The sequence below is a fragment of the Chanodichthys erythropterus genome, chromosome 8 (assembly GCF_024489055.1).
Source record: "Chanodichthys erythropterus isolate Z2021 chromosome 8, ASM2448905v1, whole genome shotgun sequence".
Lineage (NCBI taxonomy): Eukaryota > Metazoa > Chordata > Actinopteri > Cypriniformes > Xenocyprididae > Chanodichthys > Chanodichthys erythropterus.
The window spans coordinates 35,818,863-35,839,054 of NC_090228.1; the positions used below are offsets into that span (position 1 = coordinate 35,818,863).

Below are 20,192 nucleotides of genomic sequence, written 5' to 3' on the forward strand. Positions count from 1 at the left end.
CTATTTTCTTTTTTATTTTATCAGCTGTAACATTTAACTTTATCAGTTATTTTAATTTAGGTGTTAATGAATCTATTGTGCTGCGGAGTGATTACTTTTATATTTACAAAGGTGAGTGTTTTTGATTATAAAAGTTGGATAATAGCACTATTTTCAGATATTAATTGTTGTGTAATTGTTCAGAATTTATTCCTGACTATAAAGTGAACTTTTCAATGTTTTTGTAATTTCATGCAATCTTGGTTTCTGTTCGAGGGAACTCGACTCTGAATTTAATGTTGACAATATGGGTTCAGCCCAGTGTCTGCTGAGGCAGCGTGGTGGCTGTGATTATGGGGATCACAGGTAGAGCTGGCAGAGGAGCTTGAAGGGGTTTCTGTTTCTTGGGCTTCTCCTGCTAGCTCCGTAGCTCTCATGTCCGATCCCAAAGCCCAGTCTGGCCTATTCCGGCTTGGCTGAGTGCATGATGTTGATGTCTAATTTTGAGGTACTAGATGTGGAGGGAGTTGATGCGTATGTTATCAGTGAGATTGAATTTGAACAGGTGTAGCGTTAGTCAGGGATTTGCGCACAGCCATTTATATGAGTGATTCCTTGCAAGTCATACATGCTCCCCACTGGTGAGCCTTTTAATTTTTCCAGACAGACTTCCACACTGAAGTGTCAGGGTTGTGGAGAAACCCAATTTCTGCTTGTGTAGTTACTAACGCACAGAAAAATCATTTGAATGTAGAGGGACTGTGCAAACAGAGATACATGAGGATGCCTTAGGTAGAAAAGACTCTTGCTAGCTATCTCTCCCCTCGGTTGTATTCCTCACTAAAGGCTTTTCTGTTTTGCCTTCCAAGCCATGCCAGACAACATTGCAGCTGGTGGACAAGGCGTATACAGCAGCAGGTCAGGCTGGTGGGGCCCTGGACACCATGGCAGTGTTGCAGTCCTACCAAACTGATCTATTGAAAGACCTGGGCTAGGGCGATGGGTTGTCGCAAGAAACTGCATACAGCTACAGATTTAGCCGTTAACGGCACTAAGCAGACAGCCAGCAATATTAGCAGCTTTACGGCTGCAATTGAGGTGACGGAGAGGCATCTGTGACTGAATCTGTAGGGCATCACAACATTTCTCCTTGATGCCCAAGTCTTGCCCTCTGGACTTTTCGGACTCTTTGCCGTTCTGCAACAAATGAACTGTGATTTGTTGCTTTGCATGTCTGTCAAACATCCTCTTGGGCAGTCCTTGGCCAATGAAAGCTGCCATAGAGTCCAGAGCTTCTGCCGTCAGTCTGAAGGTCTGGCTACGCAAGACTAGGGGTTCGCAAGGGCAGTGTTTGGGCCAGTAGTGGACTGTGATTTTACAGTCCCCACTGTCTCACTTGTTGCCCTTTCCAGTGAATCAAGGTCAGCAAGCTAGCAGAGCCAAAGTAGTTTTGTAGTAGTTTGTACGTTGGTAGCAATAGTATAGACATGTCATCTGGTGGACTTCCTAAAAAGTTCCTTGACTATGTTTGAGCAGAAAGTCACAAACACAGTATTTCACAGTAAACACTGGTTTAAACATTCTGCAATATTCATCATGTTAGTGTAAACACTCTTATACTTTTATATTCTACTCTGTATTACGTTATATTATAGAGCATGAAACATCCTTGTGTCATTTAGATTTATTTAGACATTTAGCAATGAAATGTTCCCTACCTGCCTATAATATTTCATATTTCACACATTTAAGTCTGACAGTATAGCTTGAGAGGTCAAACTAGTAAAATAGGTACAAGTTTATGTAACGATAACATTGTTGCATTACATTCTATTTCTTCTGAAGTAAATTCAAGGCTTATTCCTCACAACGTGTCTTTCAAAAAATCTGAGAAGGCTTCATGCTTTGTTTGAGATGATGGGGGTGCTTACAGGTTTAAGTGGATAATTATCGCATAAATAGCTTGCGCTGCATGGACCACATTACAGATAATGGGCTCAGATGAGAATGATTATAACCTTCATTGGTTTTACATAAGCAGAGAATATTTATTTTAAAAAAGCACAAAGTTTGTATACGTAAATACATTTTCCAGCTGAGACCCTTGGTTGCAAATGGAATAACCATGGCAGTAACTTTTTACTAGTATCTCATTTTACAGAATATTACTAAACATAAAAATGCAGTAATCAGCAATATTAAATTCTCCATTGTTGTTCAGAGTTGTCGTATGAATAGGATGTTTGGTCTGTGAATTGTTGTGATTAGATGGCTGGGTAAAAAGTGAAAGGCTGATGGGTCCTTAATGCAGCTGATAATATTTACTGCATTATCTACTTGGCACAAGCTGATTGGTTCATGTTGCAGTTGCAGTCATTGAGCTTGCTGCTAAACATTCAAATGCCTGGTTAACATTCAGAGTTTAAGGATTCCTCTGAAACCTTCCACTGTCCCCAGCTCCACCTGTTTAGATCTACTATAGGTAAATGATATTTGCTGTTTGTGTCTTAAATACTCACAGAATTGTATTGACAGCAGCAGAGTAGCAGATCTGTTCCACCAAGACCAAATATATTAAAGGGTTAATTCACCCAAAAATGAAAATTCTGTCATTTATTACTCACCCTCATGCCGTTCCACACCCGTAAGACCTTCGTTAATCTTCGGAACACAAATTAAGATATTTTAGTTGAAATCTGATGGCTCAGTGAGGTCTGCATAGGGAGCAATGTCACTTCCTCTCTCAAGATCCATTAATGTACTAAAAACATATTTAAATCGGTTCATGTGAGTACAGTGGTTCAATATTAATATTATAAAGTGACAAGAATATTTTTGGTGCGCCAAAAAAAAAATACTGACTTATATAGTGATGGCCGATTTCAAAACAATGCTTCATGAAGCATCGGAGCATTTTAAATGTATCAGTGTGTCGAATCATGATTCGGATCGCATGTCAAACTGCCAACGGCTGAAATCACGTGACTTTGGCGCTCCGAACAGCAGATCCGACACACTGATTCATAACGCTCCGAATCTTCCTGAAGCAGTGTTTTAAAAATCGTTCATCACTAAATAAGTCGTTATTTTGTTTTTTTGGCGCACCAAAAATATTCTCGACACTTTATAATATTAATATTGAACCACTGTACTCACATGAACTGATTTAAATATGTTTTTAGTACATTAATGGATCTTGAGAGAGGAAATGTCATTGCTCCCTATGGAGGCCTCACGGAGCTATCGGATTTCAACTAAAATATCTTAATTTGTGTTCTGTAGATGAATGAAGGTCTTATAGGTGTGAAACGGCATGAGGGTGAGTAATAAATGACAGAATTTTTTTTTATTTTTGGGTGAACTAACCCTTCAACATTGTCATATCCATTACTATGCTAAAAATCTTCATAAATCTTCTCATTTGTAACAATATTAACAAATGAGACCTAATTGTAGTGTTATGTGCATACATCTGTTAAACAAAACAAAATGTTACATGACCCCTAGCATGACTTTGGAAGCAGAGATCACTAATACACAAATATTTTTACTAACTGGATTTCATTGACGACAGTCTAACTATTATTAATGATGTCGTTTCAAAAATTATAAGGCAACAAAGCACTAGATGAAATTGTTAATTTTACCTGTATCTTTTTTCCTGACTCTTATTTTTTCAAATCCAGGATTTGACACTGAAGATGGAATGCCTGGAAATGGACAGAAATGTGAAGAGATGGACAGACCATGTGAAAAATACAATGAAGGAAGACCTATCCTAACCTATCAATACAGATCAGGTGACTGGAAGCCAATACTAGATGATTGTGTTCTGCAAGTTATAAAAGACCTTGAAAGGAGAGCAAAGGTAAACTACTGATCATCTATTTTATATTGTACAATAAAAGGGTGCTTGAAAACTGATACATTAATGGTGCATATCATTTAGGTAAATTGTGTTAAGATAATTTTAAGTAAACTGAACTAGAATTTATTTTTTTAATAAATATCTTTTTAAGATATTCAATACACCAGATGTTTGTAAAAGATAGTATATGAATTGCATTTTATCAGTAGATATTAAAGAATACAACAGACATTGTAGTAATAGAGCTATATACAGTAATTTACACAGTTACCAGCTTACATAATACAACTTATGTTTATATTTTATGGTTGTTGAACCAGCAACATTTTTTGTTCAGTTTATGTATCATGTATGTGTAATGTTTGTGGGAAAAGTATCCATTTTAAATGTTGCTATTTTTTTTAATTATATCTTTTGTTGCTTTGTAATTTAGGCCTCGGTTGAGCAGGACATACCAGTGTTTGTGGCTCAGCTGAGTAATGCTACAGTTCAGCATAATCAGGAGATAACACAGTCTCCTGTGACTGTCCGAACTATTGTTGGGATACTTGTACACATTGCTGATAGCTCACAAAACATTACCATCAATAAACCTGTGATGGAGGTGTGTGTAGTTATTTTCAATGTTGCTCTTATGCAAATTTAATGTTTACTGGATCATTCTTGTTACTTCTCCATTTCATTTACAGAATTTCCTTAAAACAGTGGACATACTTGTGTCCGATAAATCAAGAGAAACATGGAGGAAACTAAACACTGGCAACACGACATCAAACACCAGCACTGAACTTCTGAGCGCTATTGAGGATATTAGTAGCCGTCTGACAGATGACAGTTTCACGATCAATGAAACATCTATAGAGTTGATTAGAACTGTAATAGAAAACTCATATAGTGCAAAATCAAAACTGCCAAACTCAACTACTAAGATCCTGATACCGCAGGTTCATAAACCAACCTCCTTAACCATCATAGTCTTCACAACTCTTTACAACGTCCTTCCTACTCGTGACACTAGAAATAACTCTAGGAAATCAGATGTGCAGATCAATGGAGATGTGGTTGTTATAAAGGTTAATGAAACGCTTAACAACATTTCTTTTACCTTTGACATGACTGATCCATCTTTGGGAAATGCTCAGTGTGTCTTTTGGAACTTCAATCATGACACATGGGACTCCACTGGATGTGAAGTAAAGCCCTATATAAGTGAAGGGAATGAAACGGGCAAGATTATATGTGAATGCAACCACACAACCTCTTTTTCAATCTTGATGTCACCATTTTTCATTGATGACAAAGCCTTAGACTATATCACTTTTGCAGGTCTAGGTATTTCAGTGGCTAGCTTGATTTTACTCCTCATTATTTACAGCTGGATCGGATGGAGATTTAATGAGCGAGTTGTCTGTGTAGTCAACATTGCCGTGTGTCTGATAATTGCAAACATCAGTTTTATCGTTGGAGCCACGATTGTACAGCCAGGGGAACCCAGTCCTGTGGTTCCATGCAGTGTAGTGGCTTTCTTCATGCATGTTTTTTACCTGGCTTATTTCTTCTGGATGTTATTTTCAGCATTGTACTTGCATATGATCATCTTTAATATTTTCATGTCCAGGCCCTTAATGTTAAGGCCCAAAATGATGGCCTTAGTCAGTTATGGTGTACCTTTGCTCATAGTGGTCATTACTGTTGCCTTAACAGCTGGAGCTGGAAAATATATTTTGGAATCAGATGTATGCTGGCTAAACTGGGATGAAACTAAGGCAATGCAAATTTTTGTGAGTTTGGCTTTAATTATTGTAGCCTTTGATATTTTTATTTTACTTAAGTTTTTACACTATATGTGGGGTCATTGGCGGGGTTACCCCGATTCTAATAGATTGTGGGTCATATCCCGCACTACGATCAGTTACACTTCACTATTTGGTCTAACATGGGTATTTGGAATTGGAACCATGCTGTCACCTTCCTATGGGATCCATGTGGTGTTTACAGTCCTCAATTCACTGCAGGTACAGCTTTCTGACTATTGTTCTGTATAATTGTGTTGCATTTATGCAAAACATATTTACAGTCCATTATAATGCACACAGTGCAATTCTTCTTTGGTTTTATGAATATGAAATCATAGTATTATTGTACCATTTTTCTTTATATATTTGTATAACTGTTTAACAGAGATTCTTCATTTTGGTAATGAAATTACTGACAGTACCAAAGGTATGATTAATTTTTTGTTATTTGAGTGGCCTAACCGACATGTCTGATAGCAAGGCTGTTGTCATGGTTTCCCCTGTGTGTGTTGTCTTAGGACTCTTGTATTGTTTCTGTATTCATGTTTAATGTTCTTCTTAGTTTCTTGTGTCAGTTTTGTAGTCCTTTTGTTCATTGGTTCTTCTTGACTGTCTCCCCAGATGTGTTTTGTGATGCTTGTTAGCCTGTCTGTCTGTCTGTCTGCACGTATGTATAATAGAGAGCCACAGTATAATTATCTCTTACTGAAATATGATGATTTGCTGCTCAAAAAACATTTCTTCTTATTATTATTATCAATGTTGAAAACAGTTTTTGTAGAATCAAACAATGATACCATCCAAGCATTTGTGGTAAGATTAAAAAAAGAGAGACAGAAATAAATCATTCTTTTAATTTCTAATAATATTTTGCTGTATTTTTTTTATCAAATAAATGCAGCCTTGGTGAGCAGAAGAAACATTTTTCAAAAACATTAAAAATGTTAATGTTTCCAAACTTTTGACAGGTACTCTCTCTCTCTGTGTGTGTGTGTGTGTGTGTGTGTGTGTGATATGTGATCATATAAATGATTGAACGTTGAAATTTTTAATTCTGTTAAATCTCTCAGGGTTGTCTATTTTTATAGATAAATTTCTATTTTATGATTGATTAGAAAAGACATTATAAAAGTGTTGAAGGTTGAAATGAATCATACATTTTTTTTTACTTGTTTCATGAAAATCCATTCAAGTTAACAAGCCTCCTTTTTTTTCTCCAATAATGCTTGTTTTCATTAACAAATAATAATAATAATAATAATAATACAACATTGCATAAACTATCATAGATAAAATTAAGATTTAACCTAAAAGATGAATAAACATTGTAACTATCACATCAAACCGTAACCACCAGATCTAAGCAGTTTATAGTTTATGTTAAAATGATCAGAGGCTTTGTACACAACTTTGCTTTAAGCCATGTCATCTCTGTTTTTGCAGGTCAGAGAGACACTGAGTAATGTTTTCAGAATGCTGAGAAAAAGTAAGCAAATACATAAAATCTGCTAACATGGCATCTATCTTCATATATATGCATATGTAAAATTGTACTTTATATTTGATAAAATGGTTTCATGTTTCATGTTTATGGTCAGTGTAAATTTAGAATTATAACATCAATTATAATTTGACTTGATTTGAATATACCAAGTAAATAGCAGAGGTGGGACAAAGTCATTGTTTTGCAAGTCACAAGTAAGTCTCAAGTCTTTGCCCTCGAGTCCCGAGTCAAGTCGAGTCAAAGATGAGGCAAGTCCCGAGTCGAGTCAAAAGTCAAAGCCAACAAGTCTCAAGTCGAGTCCTACCATTTTAGTTTCGAGTCATTTCAAGTCCTCTTAAGTCCTCAAATTGGCCAAAAGTCTGTCAGTTATTTGTGCGCGATGGGGGCGCAGAATGATGCCACCATGGCTGAAAACTCGCTCGCACTAGAAGCAGGCACTGCCAAGACTCGGATGGCTACTTGAAAGAGTGAAGGAAGAGTCTTACTGTTCAGTGCCCAGAACAAAAGGGCATTCTGTCCTTCTGCCATGTCAACGTAGTGACTTAGCTGTACTGCTGGTGGGGTCCCAACATCCCTTTTCTGCCTCTTATGGTATGCAGCAAACAGCCCTTCTCCTTCCATGTCCTCTAGTTCTTCTTCAGCAGGCACAGGCACAGGTTGCTCCGTCTCTGCAGCATCTTGCAGGATCAATTCTAAAAAAAAAAAAAAAACGTGTCACAACAGTAGAAACAAAAGAGCCCTTATTACCATTACTGATGTTGATGATACTGTGCAAGACTGAAAATTGTTATTATTGTTAAAGTCAGATTAATATCACATTAGATCCTAGATCAGATTAAGATCAAATTATTTTACGTTGCATTTAAGTTGCATTGCAAGTCAATAATATTTACCTTTAACTGGTTGTGCCACCTCTGCCTTGATGTCACGGTTGACCAGCACATGGGGCTCAATCAACAGCAGGCAAAAGGCTGGATCCAAGGCAGCTGCTTTCAGATAGACTGTGTCTGAAAAGGGGACAGTGATCCCTTCTTGAGACTGGGCCATTTTCACATTAATGAAGATCCCAAGAAATCTTTTTTTCAGGGATGCCTTCAGACCTCTGACCAGGCCGCTCAGGAAACGAACTTGAGGCTTGAGCTTCTCAAGATGGTGATTGAGGGACAAGACGGATGGAACAACTGTGCTGATTGTAATGACTTTCTCCCCCTGTGTCAAATCAGTTGCTTCTCCGAAAGGTTTCAAAATGTCCACCAACTCCTTCAGCAGATTCCACTCTCGTGGTGTGAATGACAGTTCTTTATGCCCGGCCTTCTCAAGAACTGCGCAGAGCTTTTGCTGATCACAATGAAGGACTGCTTTCACCTGCCGCAGTGTGGAATTCCACCTCGTGCTCACTGCAGCAGGGATGCCTCTGTGCTCCCCAAATTCACCATCGAAGATGTCTTTAAACGTTGTGCTTGTGTGGAGCAGGGAGCTAAGTTTTGATAACTTGGAGAGAGAAGGACATGCCGCTTTTGTTTCTTTCAAACCATCTCCCACAACCAGCTGCAATGTGTGTGCAAAACACTGCAGGCGCTGTTTCTTTGCCATAGCAGCATCGATGGTTTGCTGGTCTTCTAGGGTTAAGTCATGCCATAGCTCAGGATCATCAAGATTTTCTCCAGCATCATCATCTTCCTCCTGTTCGCTGGGGAAGCAGACCGTAAATGCCTTGCACATGTTAGCAGCATTGTCACTAATGATATAGTCCAATTTAGCTTTGATGTTGTATTCATCACATATTGCCTCAAACTGGTCACAGATGCGCTCCGCTGTGTGAGAGCCTTTGAAGCGGCTGCAGGCCAAGAGATTAGTCTTTAGCTGTACCCTCTCTGCATCTCTCTCCATCCAGTGCACAGTGACACCAAGGAATCCCCTCATCTTTCGATCAGACCAAATGTCCACAGTGACTGAAACATGGTCAGTGTTGCTCAATTGAGTTTTTAACTTTGAACGTCTCTCCTCAGTAAGGCTCTCTGTTTTTGTGGTCAGCGTTCGGCGCTGGGAATACTTGCTGTCCAGCACAGCCAGAAAGTGACGAAAGCTCTTATTTTCCACAATTGACAGAGGAAAATTGCAGTCAATAATCAAGTCAGACAGTATCGCATTGGAGATGGCCTTCTGCTGTGGGTGGCTCATGCTGTAACGCCCTACACGAGTGTCCAGGAATTGTGCGATTGAAGGCCGTTGTGGTTAATCTATGATGCTTTTGTTCATCTGGTATTCTTCATACCTGTAACAGAGAAGAATATGAAACAGATGTCAGAAAATCCCTTATAGCCACACATGTTGTATTTGAAACTACTCTTTACTCATATCAATGTTGTTGTGTTAATATTCATTGTCTATTGTACACTACGGTATACGATAATACATTTCAGTTTCAGTGTATGCAATATTAAGAATATTTTCACTGCTTCAAAAGTCATAAGAAAGCCCTTTCCCTCAAGAAACTGAAGTCATATGCTTTATAGCAGTGATTTTCAAAGTGGGGACGGGGACCCCTGGGTGCCGCGAGGGGGTGCTAGGGGGGCCATGGCAAGTTGGCATGAAAAGTATAGCAAAACAAAATAATTGAATAAATTAAATAACTATTTTACATCCGATAAGGTGCTTAGCATTCGTTCAAAACTTACCTTTCTTTGTGCAACTTCAGGTGTCGAACAAAGTTGGACGTTGTGGCAGCTCCGTCTGTAATCTTCGACCCGCATGTTTTGCAAATTGCAACTCGTTTTTTGTCGACTACCTCGTAATTTTTATAGTCAAACGAAACTAACTTTGGTATCATTTTGTCAACTGGCGCGTTGTTGCTTGTTGCGCTTCAGTGGTTGTCTTGCATTGTGCCTGCTTAGATGCTGTCGAATCAAACCAACGTGGGACTACAGTGATTGGATGTCGTGCAGGCAGCGCGCGTGCTCTCTGCATGCATACAGGTGGTGCACATTTTTTTCACAGATGCAGATACACTGAGAGCGGCGCCGGCGCGGCCGTGTGAACATTTTTTTTTCCCCCAGGTTTTCATGGGAAGTAGCAAGTCTTCTCGAGTCAAAAGGCACAAGTCCAAGTGAAGTCACGAGTCATTGATGTTAAAGTCCAAGTCGAGTTGCAAGTCTTTGTACATTTTGTCAAGTCGAGTCTGAAGTAATCAAATTCATGACTCGAGTCTGACTCGAGTCCAAGTCACATGACTCGAGTCCACACCTCTGGTAAATAGGATGAAAGCAGTGACAGCTGACGGTAATACTGTGGGTAACTTAAAATTAACTGCTTTTAGATGAGAACAACATACCTGAAGACATCATACCTGAGGACAATAAAAGGGCTCCAGAACAAATATCTTTACCAGCGATTCAGGTAACACTTCAGAATACTGTTCTGTCATTAATGAATAACTGCACAAGAACAAATGAGTAACGCACTATTGACATTCTAATAACTAATATTAAAGGCACACTATGTAAGTTTCACTTTCTACAAAAGTAGAACTGGAATTCGAGGTTAACGCGGATATATCATGATATGTCAGGTTAACGCGGATGTCATTAACTTATGATTTCAATAAGCTGTTAATAATTACTAGCCTACACCTTAAGGGTCACTGTACACGGGCTATTCAATTACAAATTCAGCTGGGCCAGATTTTCAAACCAAGAAGGTTAGCTGGGCCAGGCATTTTAGCAGCGAAGCAGCTCATAACAACAGATTTTAAAACCAACACAAACAAATTTATTGAAAAACATAAGGTTTATTCATTGTTTCTCTTTTAACTTTGATCAGTTTGCATAGCAAAAGGTGCATAAAAAAACAATAAAAGAGCTAAATTAACAGAATCTGAGGTAGCCCCTATTTTTTCCACTTACAAAAGAAAAAAAAACTGACCTAGGCTACATATCTGACCTATCTGATCGCAAAGTGCATAAAACAAAATAGTGCACAGTAGTAGGCTATTAGAAATAACTTTGTTTCCTTTTGAAACAAAATACACATCTTGCACACATTTGACCCAGGAACATCTCAAAGTGCATACAATAAAAAGTGCACAGTATTATCAACTATAACAACACTGAGGGAACATATTTTAAATCACCATGTGTGTGATTAGGCATGCCTTTGTTATGCATCCCACATTATATTGATGTATTGTAGGCTACAGAGTGCAGTGACTTTAGGCTCGTAAGTTGTCAATGCAATCCGAAGGCATGGTCAGTCAGGGAGCAATGAGAGTTGCTTTTTATGGAGTTCATGTGTGAAAAACTTGACTCACATGTATATGTTGATCCAAACATACTGAGCATGGCGATCACTACTTTCTTAATGTTAGGGAACTGATTTACGTTGACATTAGTCCAAAACATTGCAGGCCCATTAGTGGAAAGCTCCTGTGCCATGGTTACAGATGACTGCATATCAACAAGTTCGAGTGTGAATTTCCTCTCGTCAGTGGAAGGGACCACTTTCTTTGCTCTGGCAGATAAGTCCCCTTCTATTGCAACAGTGAACGGGTTTCTGACAAAAACGGCCACCTCTGTGGGCAGATCAAGTCCATCCAATCGACCAGCAAAGTTTTTTTTAAACATCGCAATGAAGTCTGTCATCACATCCGTGATTTGTGCGGGGGATGAGATGCATTTGCGGAGTGTCGGAAAATGCAGCATTCGGCCTGTGCTCAAATCATTTCCGAAAAGGTCCAGTTTAACTTGGAATGCGCGCATCTGTTCCACAAGGATGATGACAGTTTTGTCTCTGCCTTGTAGTCCCAAATTGAGATCATTCAGGTTTTTGAATGTGTCGCTCAGAAAGCAGGTATCAGCCATGAAGTTGTCGTCCAGTATGCGACTCAAGTGCGTTTCTGCCTTTTTTTGCTTGCTGCTGCGGAGGAAAGTTATGATCTCCTCTCTGAGACCGCAGAAACGCTCCAGTGCTTTGCCTTTGGACAGCCATTTCACGTCATTATGCAAAAGAAGGTCGTGGTGCTCAGCAGACATTTCTGACAGCAGCATGCGGAATAAGCGGTGTTGGAGGCTTGATGTGGAGCGAATAAAATTAATTGTAGCCATAATGCTGTCCATTGTCGTTTTGAGCGCCCCGCTTAGTTTTGCACACAACACCACCTGATGCACAATGCAGTGTAAGGAGATCAACTGAGGTGCAACAGCGGACCAACATGTTGCCAAACCATTCACTTTCCCTGTCATGGATGGAGCCCTATCTGTCACAAGCATGCACACACGCTTCATATCCAGACCATTGTCTTTAAAAAAGGCGAAAATTTTCCCCAAAGACTGTATCGGCAGTTGTGTGTCCTTCTAACGGCAGCAGGCCGAGCAGCTCCCTTCGAAAGCATTTGCCCTCAAAAAAACGGACATATATGCACAACTGAGCAGTATCAGTTTTGTCTGTGGACTCATCTACATAGTGTCAGCTTTCATCAGGTCTCCTAACAGCGTTTCATACACATCTGCAGCAAGAATTTCAACCCTATGAATGTTTGAAGTATCTGACAGTGGTACGTTTTTTTATAGCAGATACCACGCTAATTTTAATTTTATCGTCATTTATCACCTCATCCATGACAGCCAGCATACAGTCCTTCACGGTTTCAGAGTCTGTGAATGGCCTTTTCTTTTTTGCCAATATTCAGGAAACACAAAGGGATGCTGCAGTAGCTCTCTCTTGGGCTGTGAATGACCGCACCAGGGTAGTACTGCTCTGGTTGTAAGATGCAATCAAACTCTGCACTTTTGCAGCCCTCTCTTGAGATCCCTCGGGAAAATTGGTGCGGAAAGTCTGGTGTTTCTCAACATGGTGCCTCCGCACATCGTAATCTTTTAGTACTGCAACGCACTAATTACAAATCAAACACATCAGTTTGGTGTTTGGATGTGGTGGTAAAATAAACAAGTATTTGTCAGTCCAGGCAGGGTTAAACTGACGTTTTTCATTGGCAATTTTACGTTTCAGTGTTGAGAAAGACATATTGATAGTAATCTACTACTACCGGCACGCTCTGCATTGTTTGCGTGTTGCTAGGCTACGTGGTATGAATTTACGTAGGAATCATAGACTGTAAAAAATTATGGACGTAGTGTCCGTGACGTCACCCATAGAGTTCTGAACATCAGTTTTGACGCGCAAATGAGGCCGCTGCCATCTTAGCTGCACGTGACCGCACGTCACTCCCGGATAACTGAAAATGGGCAAAGAGGCGGGACGAAGTTGGAGCCCATGCGACTTGTTGCTGAAACCACGCCCGCCTAGCATATCTATCTTAGATACTATCTAAAATATTAATAAAGATAACAATATCATTAGAAAGTACTAAAGGTTTACTGTCAATCTACAGTGTTTTTTAAGATAACGTTATAGATGCTCTAACAGCAGTAAGATAATTAATTTTTGTGGGGTGTGCAATGATGATTTTGTCATATATAGGCTAATTATGGTATTAAAAAAAAGACAAATCAACAAACAAAAACTTAGGAAATGCTGGGTGTGTGTACTTTGCAGGTCTCCAACCAAAATGTGCATTTGACTGACAATAATGAACATGCTGATGTGAATGATTCAACGGGTCATCATAAAGCCCACAGCGACAGTGAGTCACATGACCTGCCAGAATCAGACTGCCTGCTGCCACCAAACACTGACAGGTGATTCCATATATATATATATATATATATATATATATATATATATATATATATATATATATATATATATATATATATATATATATATATATATATATATATATATATATATATATATATATATATATATATATATATATATATATATATATATATATATATATATATATATATGTGTGTGTTAGTTATCTTTTGTGTCCTAATTTCAGTCATAAAGATGACGACAGCAGTGGCTTGCAGGATGAGATTGAACAAAATGAATTAGTTGTGCCGACTGCCCAAAACCAACAAGAAATCCCGCTCTCTGACTGCAGTAACAGGAGAAGCACACTGATGGTGACAGACTCTCAAGCATAAAGTTACGGGCAGCATTCAACTGTCTTACATGCAAAGGTTTGTATTGCCAACTCCTTACTTCTGTACACACTCTGATGCTTAACGTTAATTAATTTTGCCTATTTGTCGTTTTGGTCTTTCAAGTGCACTTACAGTACGTCATGTGTGTGGAGCATCATGTAAAAGCACTAGCATTCAGATACTGTTGGCATTGTGGAAATAAGTTGTTTGCAGTTTTCCATGATTTAAACCATGAATGAAGTATCCAATAAGTGGATGTTACAGAAATAAAGAGCCAGTATACCATGAAAATATACTTTTTTCTTTCTGCTAGACTGAACTTTTAGTAAAAAACTTTAACCAGACAAAATGACTAAAGACAAATTCAAACTTTTATCTGAATATCTCTTGTTTTACAGGATCCTTCCAGCAGCCAATGTATGCACTCTGTTCCCAGAGCATTGTGGGATGTAAAGTATGTGTGCTGCGATGGCGGGAAACTTCTAGCCAGTGTCCTAAATGTGGAGAAGAGGATAACAATGTCTATGAAGTCACTGGCCTTACTGAAGCATTGACTGTTCTGAGAGACATTATTTCTGTTGAATAATTCATTAATGTTGTTTGATCTGCCTTATTTTGGTCCATGTTGAGCAAATCTTTTTGTTATTTTGATGAGATCTAACAGCAAGTTTGAAATACAATAAGTCACTGTTCACTGTATAGTTGTAGCGTACAGTAACATCTGCGTACAGACAAAATCCCTTTCAAGGAAAGTCTGTTCACTCAGTATTTGCAATGCCTCCGGGGCAAATATTGGCAAAATCAGCAATAAAATTAGCCAAGCAATGACACATAAATGTTGTACCTTATGCTTAAAGTGTTACAAAAAAGCTTCTTTTCCAGGCGAGACCAAGCAATGCACATGTGCAGTCCTGAGTGCTTCTGTCAAGATCACTAGTGAGATTACCACCAGAGGGCACTCCAACCTGGACTATTACTACACTATCATGGACTCCATTCCCCATAATCCTTAATCCTAGAGGATTGTCCCTCTAATACAAGCTCCATTTGTATCTTCACTCAGCATCGTAGCAGTATGTAACAGTCTCAAAACATGTTCATCAGGTGTTGTTGGACCTCATAAATCAAATTGACAGTTCTGAACTCTTGCTTTAATACAAAATACATTGAATGGACCCCCTGACTGACCAGAGCCCTTCAAATCGTCCCAATCTCTCTGCAGGAAACAACACACAGTATTGAGATTCAAGTAAATGTACACCTTTGAATGGGTTTTTGTGTAAATTCATCTATTATTGTGTCTTGTGGACTATATGTAAACATCTGTGATGTGAAATAGCTTGTTCAGGGAAACACTAAATAAAAACAGGACATTTTTTCCCTATTATTTTGTTAAAATTATTAACATTCTGCCCCGTCTACTGTTAATGCGGCCCTGAGTTCAGGTACAGGAAGTTCAGCTCAACACAGAATGTCACACAGGTGCTTGAACTGACTTAAGTTTAATAATTATACCTGGAACCTGTCACTGTTTGATTGTTCAAAATGTGATGGCCAAACTTTCCAAAACTGATGTTTCTGGAAGGATGAAAAATACTGTAATTTGTGGCCATGTAGACATAACTAAATTACATGAGAAAATACTCAGAAGATGTAGGGCTGAAATAGTAACTAATCACATGAAATTCCTGTCAAATCACACATTGTAGCAAAGATTAAAATCATACACACTTTTATATCTGATTTCTGAAATCAGTGATGAATTTTGATTTCATTGATTTGATTTGACATATATGAATACAGAAAAGTTGTGATAATTCAGTTTTAAAGCTTTAATATTACATTTAGTTTATTACAGAAGAGCATAATAAAGAAAAGTGCCTTTCAAACAGTAACATGAATTTGTTAAGTCAATAATTGTGATTTAGGAGTTGTACTTATAATATAATAAAGCATAATGTAATAAATGCACATAATGTAATAAATTCTTCATAAATGTAGTCATGTATAAAAAAAATGAGTTCATGTAATGATTTTTCAAAGTAATCTTTTCACATAATGAAAGGTTTTTGTAGGAGAGGTTTATTATATTATGAACACACTATAGCAACTTTTAATGTAATGACAGTTCATAAGGTAATAAATTTGATATTAATACATTTCAGCACAATTGTAATAATAGTTTAATGTAAAACTAGCAGTAATATTTTATTTTACAGTACTATAACAGTAAATTATGCATAATTATATTATACATGAAACTAACCCTAAACTAAACTATTCCTAATCATATAGTAAGTACATGTTGTTATTGATATAAGTCAGAACTCAAAGCTGCTGTCCGTGGTTTTTGGCCCTCTAGCGGTTAATAAACAGAACTGCATGCGTCTTGAGGAAGAACATTGTAGCCGGAGCTACTTTTCTCCGTGTATGTCTATGGCGAGTCACACAGTTACTGTGATACTCTGCGGCGGGTCCTACCAGTCCGGTCTGAAATAGTCCGAATATAAACACTTATGATAAGTGTACCATAATGATTCAGGATAAGACAAAAACACAGTTTAGAAAATGGATTCATGTTGTATATTCTCATTATATAATTTTTGTAAATCTTTAACACAAAAAAAGTTGCGGACTGCAGCTTTAAATGTATAATTTCACTGTAAGACATCTTAAAATAAAGAGTAATCAAAATATTACATTAAAAGAAAAGTCGGCTTATTAGGCTGCATTGTGAACTCAATTTCATAAAGACTTTATTAACTTTGTGATCATGATGTGCTCCATCATTTTGAGTTGATTTGACCCACAAACACTTTTGGTTTCACAGACAGGGTTTAGTCTAAACCAAGATTTAGCCTTAGTTCAATTAAGGCATTTAAGTAGCTTTTATAAACGTTCACTGGAAAAACACATTACTGGTGTGAATCTTGAGACAAAACAATGACACTGAAATACTATTTTAAGATCTGTCAGTACAAGTTATTTCGGTTCAAACAGATCAAACACGCATTTTAGTCTGACACTAGCTTAAGCCTCGTCTGTGAGTTCAGGTTTTATGCACTAAATTAATAAAATAAAGCTTCTGCTTTCTTACTATGTAATTATACATTTGTAATCATTTTTGAGAAATAAAAATTTAGATGATTGTCATAAAAATTTGTTAATTTTCTACAAAACTATAATTTTGCTTTTTAAAGATGCTTTTTATTTTTTTGTAGAAACTAATAGTTTATGTTTTAAGTTTTTAGTAATGTAATACTTGTTACATAATGTGAAGTTATTACATTTTTCTTTATTACTTTATGAGTTGCTTGTGTTCATAATGCATTATGCTCACATATTTATTGAAATGTGTCATTTAAATATATTCTTCTCACAGATCCATCTAAACGCATCATTACATGGATTATCAAACCATCCTGTTGAAGAAGTAAAAGCACAGTCTTCATCATCACTGTGACTATTAGGCTGTCCAGACCTCCAGAACCTGAAAGAACAGATCAGCATTAGATGTTCAGTGCTGCTTCCTGTGTGATATGATACTGACTGTGAGATATGATCATTTATTAGAGAATAATCAGTTTAATTCAGTGATTTCTTACCCAGAGGTCATGTTGGTGCCATCAACCCATTTCCATCTGCCCTCCACATCACTGTCAGTCAGACCAATCCAGAAACTAACAAACCCGTCTCTGACAAATTCCTAAGAATAAAAACACAGATACATTTCATCATTTACGGGTAGATGCTAAACACACACACACACACACACACACACACACACACACACACACACACACACACACACACACACTCTCTTTCACTCACGTGTTCCTCTCTGTTGTTTATGATGATCAGATCTGCTCCTCTCTCTCTACAGTATCTTCTGCTCTCAGCCCAGTTTCTCTCCTCAGAGGAACTGAAGTAAAGACTGGATTGATAGTGAATCCATTCATCTGTAAACACAACCAGATTAACTATTAGCACTTTTTTTTTTCTTTTTAACTTCATTCATCTGTGAGCTTTAGTGTTAGTGGGTGATAACTATCTCTTTTAAAATAAGTCACGTAACCCGAACGCATCACTTAACAAGTGTCAGTTATGAACACAATCTCAATAGTATTCATAGGGATTGTACCTACACTCCAAATCTAAGAATTCCAAAATTGTTATTATAATTATCCTAGAAAAAGAGGAAACATTTGTACATTCTTTACATTTTACATTGTAAATAGGTTTTATATTTAAATTTATGGTTCTCTTTATTTTGATGGTTCACTTTAGACATTGACTAACTATAATAACTTTGCAACTGCAGTCAGTGAACTCTCATTAGAGTATCAGTAGACTGTTAGGGTAGGGTTAGGGTCTGGATTAGGAGAATAAACTGACATGTAGTTGTAAAGTTACTTGTAGTCAGTAAAATATGTAAAGTGGACAATTGAAATAAAGTGTTACTGAATTTATTTTGTACTATAGACTCTTTCCATTCTGTGAATATGTGCACTAGAATTACACTTGACATTCAAACACCTATGAATACTGACCAGATTATATTCCTGCTCTGTAGAAACTACTAAAATGACAAAAGAAACTCACCCAGTTTACCAAGACTCATCTGAAGATCATTTTTCTCCAATTTTAGCTGGTCTCTCTCATTGGTCAGATTTTTGTTCTTTATTTTCAGCCCATCTCTCTCTTCTGAGAGGTTGGTAATCATGGTTAGTAGCTGATCTCTCTCTTGTGTGAGGTTGGTGATGTTAGTTAGTAGCTGGTGTGTCTCTGGTGTGTAGTTTGAGCTCTTTGTATGGATGTGGACACACAGCACTATGACTGCAGTCAGCAGAAGAACACACAGCAGCACCAAACACACTGCAGCTGCTCTGGAGCTTCTGATCTTCACATTATCACTTTCTGTTGAATAACAAACATCAAGATAAATGTTTTCTCAATTCCTTATTGTATATTGTGTTTTATAAAACGGTTAGTTCCTGTCCTTGATTCTGATTGGTCAATAGCTGTTTTATTCACGATAAAACACAGCTATGACCGCTTCACCCAATGGTTCTGTGTATCACTACACAACACCCTTAGCAACCACTCTTAGCAACACAAACTGTTTGTTCTCAATTGATATTGTTCATTGAAGCTTACTGTATTATGTAGAAGAGTGTTGTGAGAAAGAGATCAGAAGAACACAAAGCTGAACCAAACACACTGTAGCTTCTTCTGATCTTCACACAATCACTTCTGAACAGCACAGGTCTGACATTAGATGACTGAACATATGCAGACTCTGATGATTTGATCAAAGTAATGAATGTGATTACCTGTACGCTGAAGTGGTTGGGGTGTGTTTGTCTCTGTCCTGAAGTCATGATCTCTCACACATTCTGCATTCTCATAGATTACCACTATCATCTCCATTCTGTCTGTGTTCATTCTCTCAGACTCAGTCCTGATCACATCTTCATAAATACCATCAGACATTTCTGCTCTTTAACTGTTAAACATTAAATGATGATCTTCCTTGTTTGTTGTAGATGTAGTCAGCACTTGTCTTTTTAAAGCTTGTGGTCAATGTGTGAAAACAAAAACATGACATCAGACCCTTTGACATGAAACAGTAATTAGGGCCCGAGCACTGATGGTGTGAGGACCCTATTGGAATTGCTCCATTTCTTTTTCTTATTTTTCCGCTTCTGGCAAATTAATCACTTTGCTGAGGGCCTAAACATGCTCAAAAACGTATGAAACTTTGCACATGCATCAGAAGTGGTAATATATGTCTGTTATGGGTTTCAGAATTAGGCGTGGCAAAATGGCTCAATAGCGCCACCTACAAAATTTCAATGAAGTGCCCCTCGCGCTATGTGTCACGTACAGGTATGAAATTCGGTAGGCACATGTAACAGCCCATTCCCTACAAAAGTCTCTTGGTACGAAATCTGAAAACCAACAGGAATTGAGATATTTAGAATTTTCTCTGCAAA

At 37.8% G+C, this 20,192-nt stretch overlaps 1 protein-coding gene and 1 pseudogene across 10 annotated transcripts in view; one reads left to right on the forward strand and one right to left on the reverse strand.

Moving 5' to 3' along the window:
- The window catches only part of LOC137024833 (uncharacterized), a 38,329-nt gene extending 22,672 nt beyond the window's left edge, over positions 1 to 15,657 (forward strand). For 4 of the 10 annotated variants that reach the window (XR_010895763.1, XR_010895765.1, XR_010895770.1 and 1 more), the window contains 6 exons: positions 61 to 111; positions 3,666 to 3,847; positions 4,281 to 4,451; positions 4,537 to 7,129; positions 10,464 to 10,543; positions 13,697 to 13,713. Coding sequence is in view for 1 of the 10 variants with exons in the window: in XM_067392753.1 (XP_067248854.1) it covers positions 61 to 111; positions 3,666 to 3,847; positions 4,281 to 4,451; positions 4,537 to 4,920; positions 7,087 to 7,129; positions 10,464 to 10,543; positions 13,697 to 13,839; positions 14,049 to 14,196 (1,202 nt within the window). In the remaining 9 variants the exon portion in view is untranslated. Of the gene's footprint in view, positions 1 to 60; positions 112 to 3,665; positions 3,848 to 4,280; positions 4,452 to 4,536; positions 7,130 to 10,463; positions 10,544 to 13,696; positions 13,840 to 14,048; positions 14,233 to 14,594 lie in introns of those variants that run through there. The other 6 variants (XR_010895766.1, XR_010895768.1, XR_010895767.1 and 3 more) reach the window with 3 other exon arrangements.
- Positions 15,658 to 17,553: 1,896 nt separating this feature from the next.
- The window catches only part of LOC137025192 (asialoglycoprotein receptor 1-like), a 28,377-nt pseudogene continuing 25,738 nt past the window's right edge, over positions 17,554 to 20,192 (reverse strand).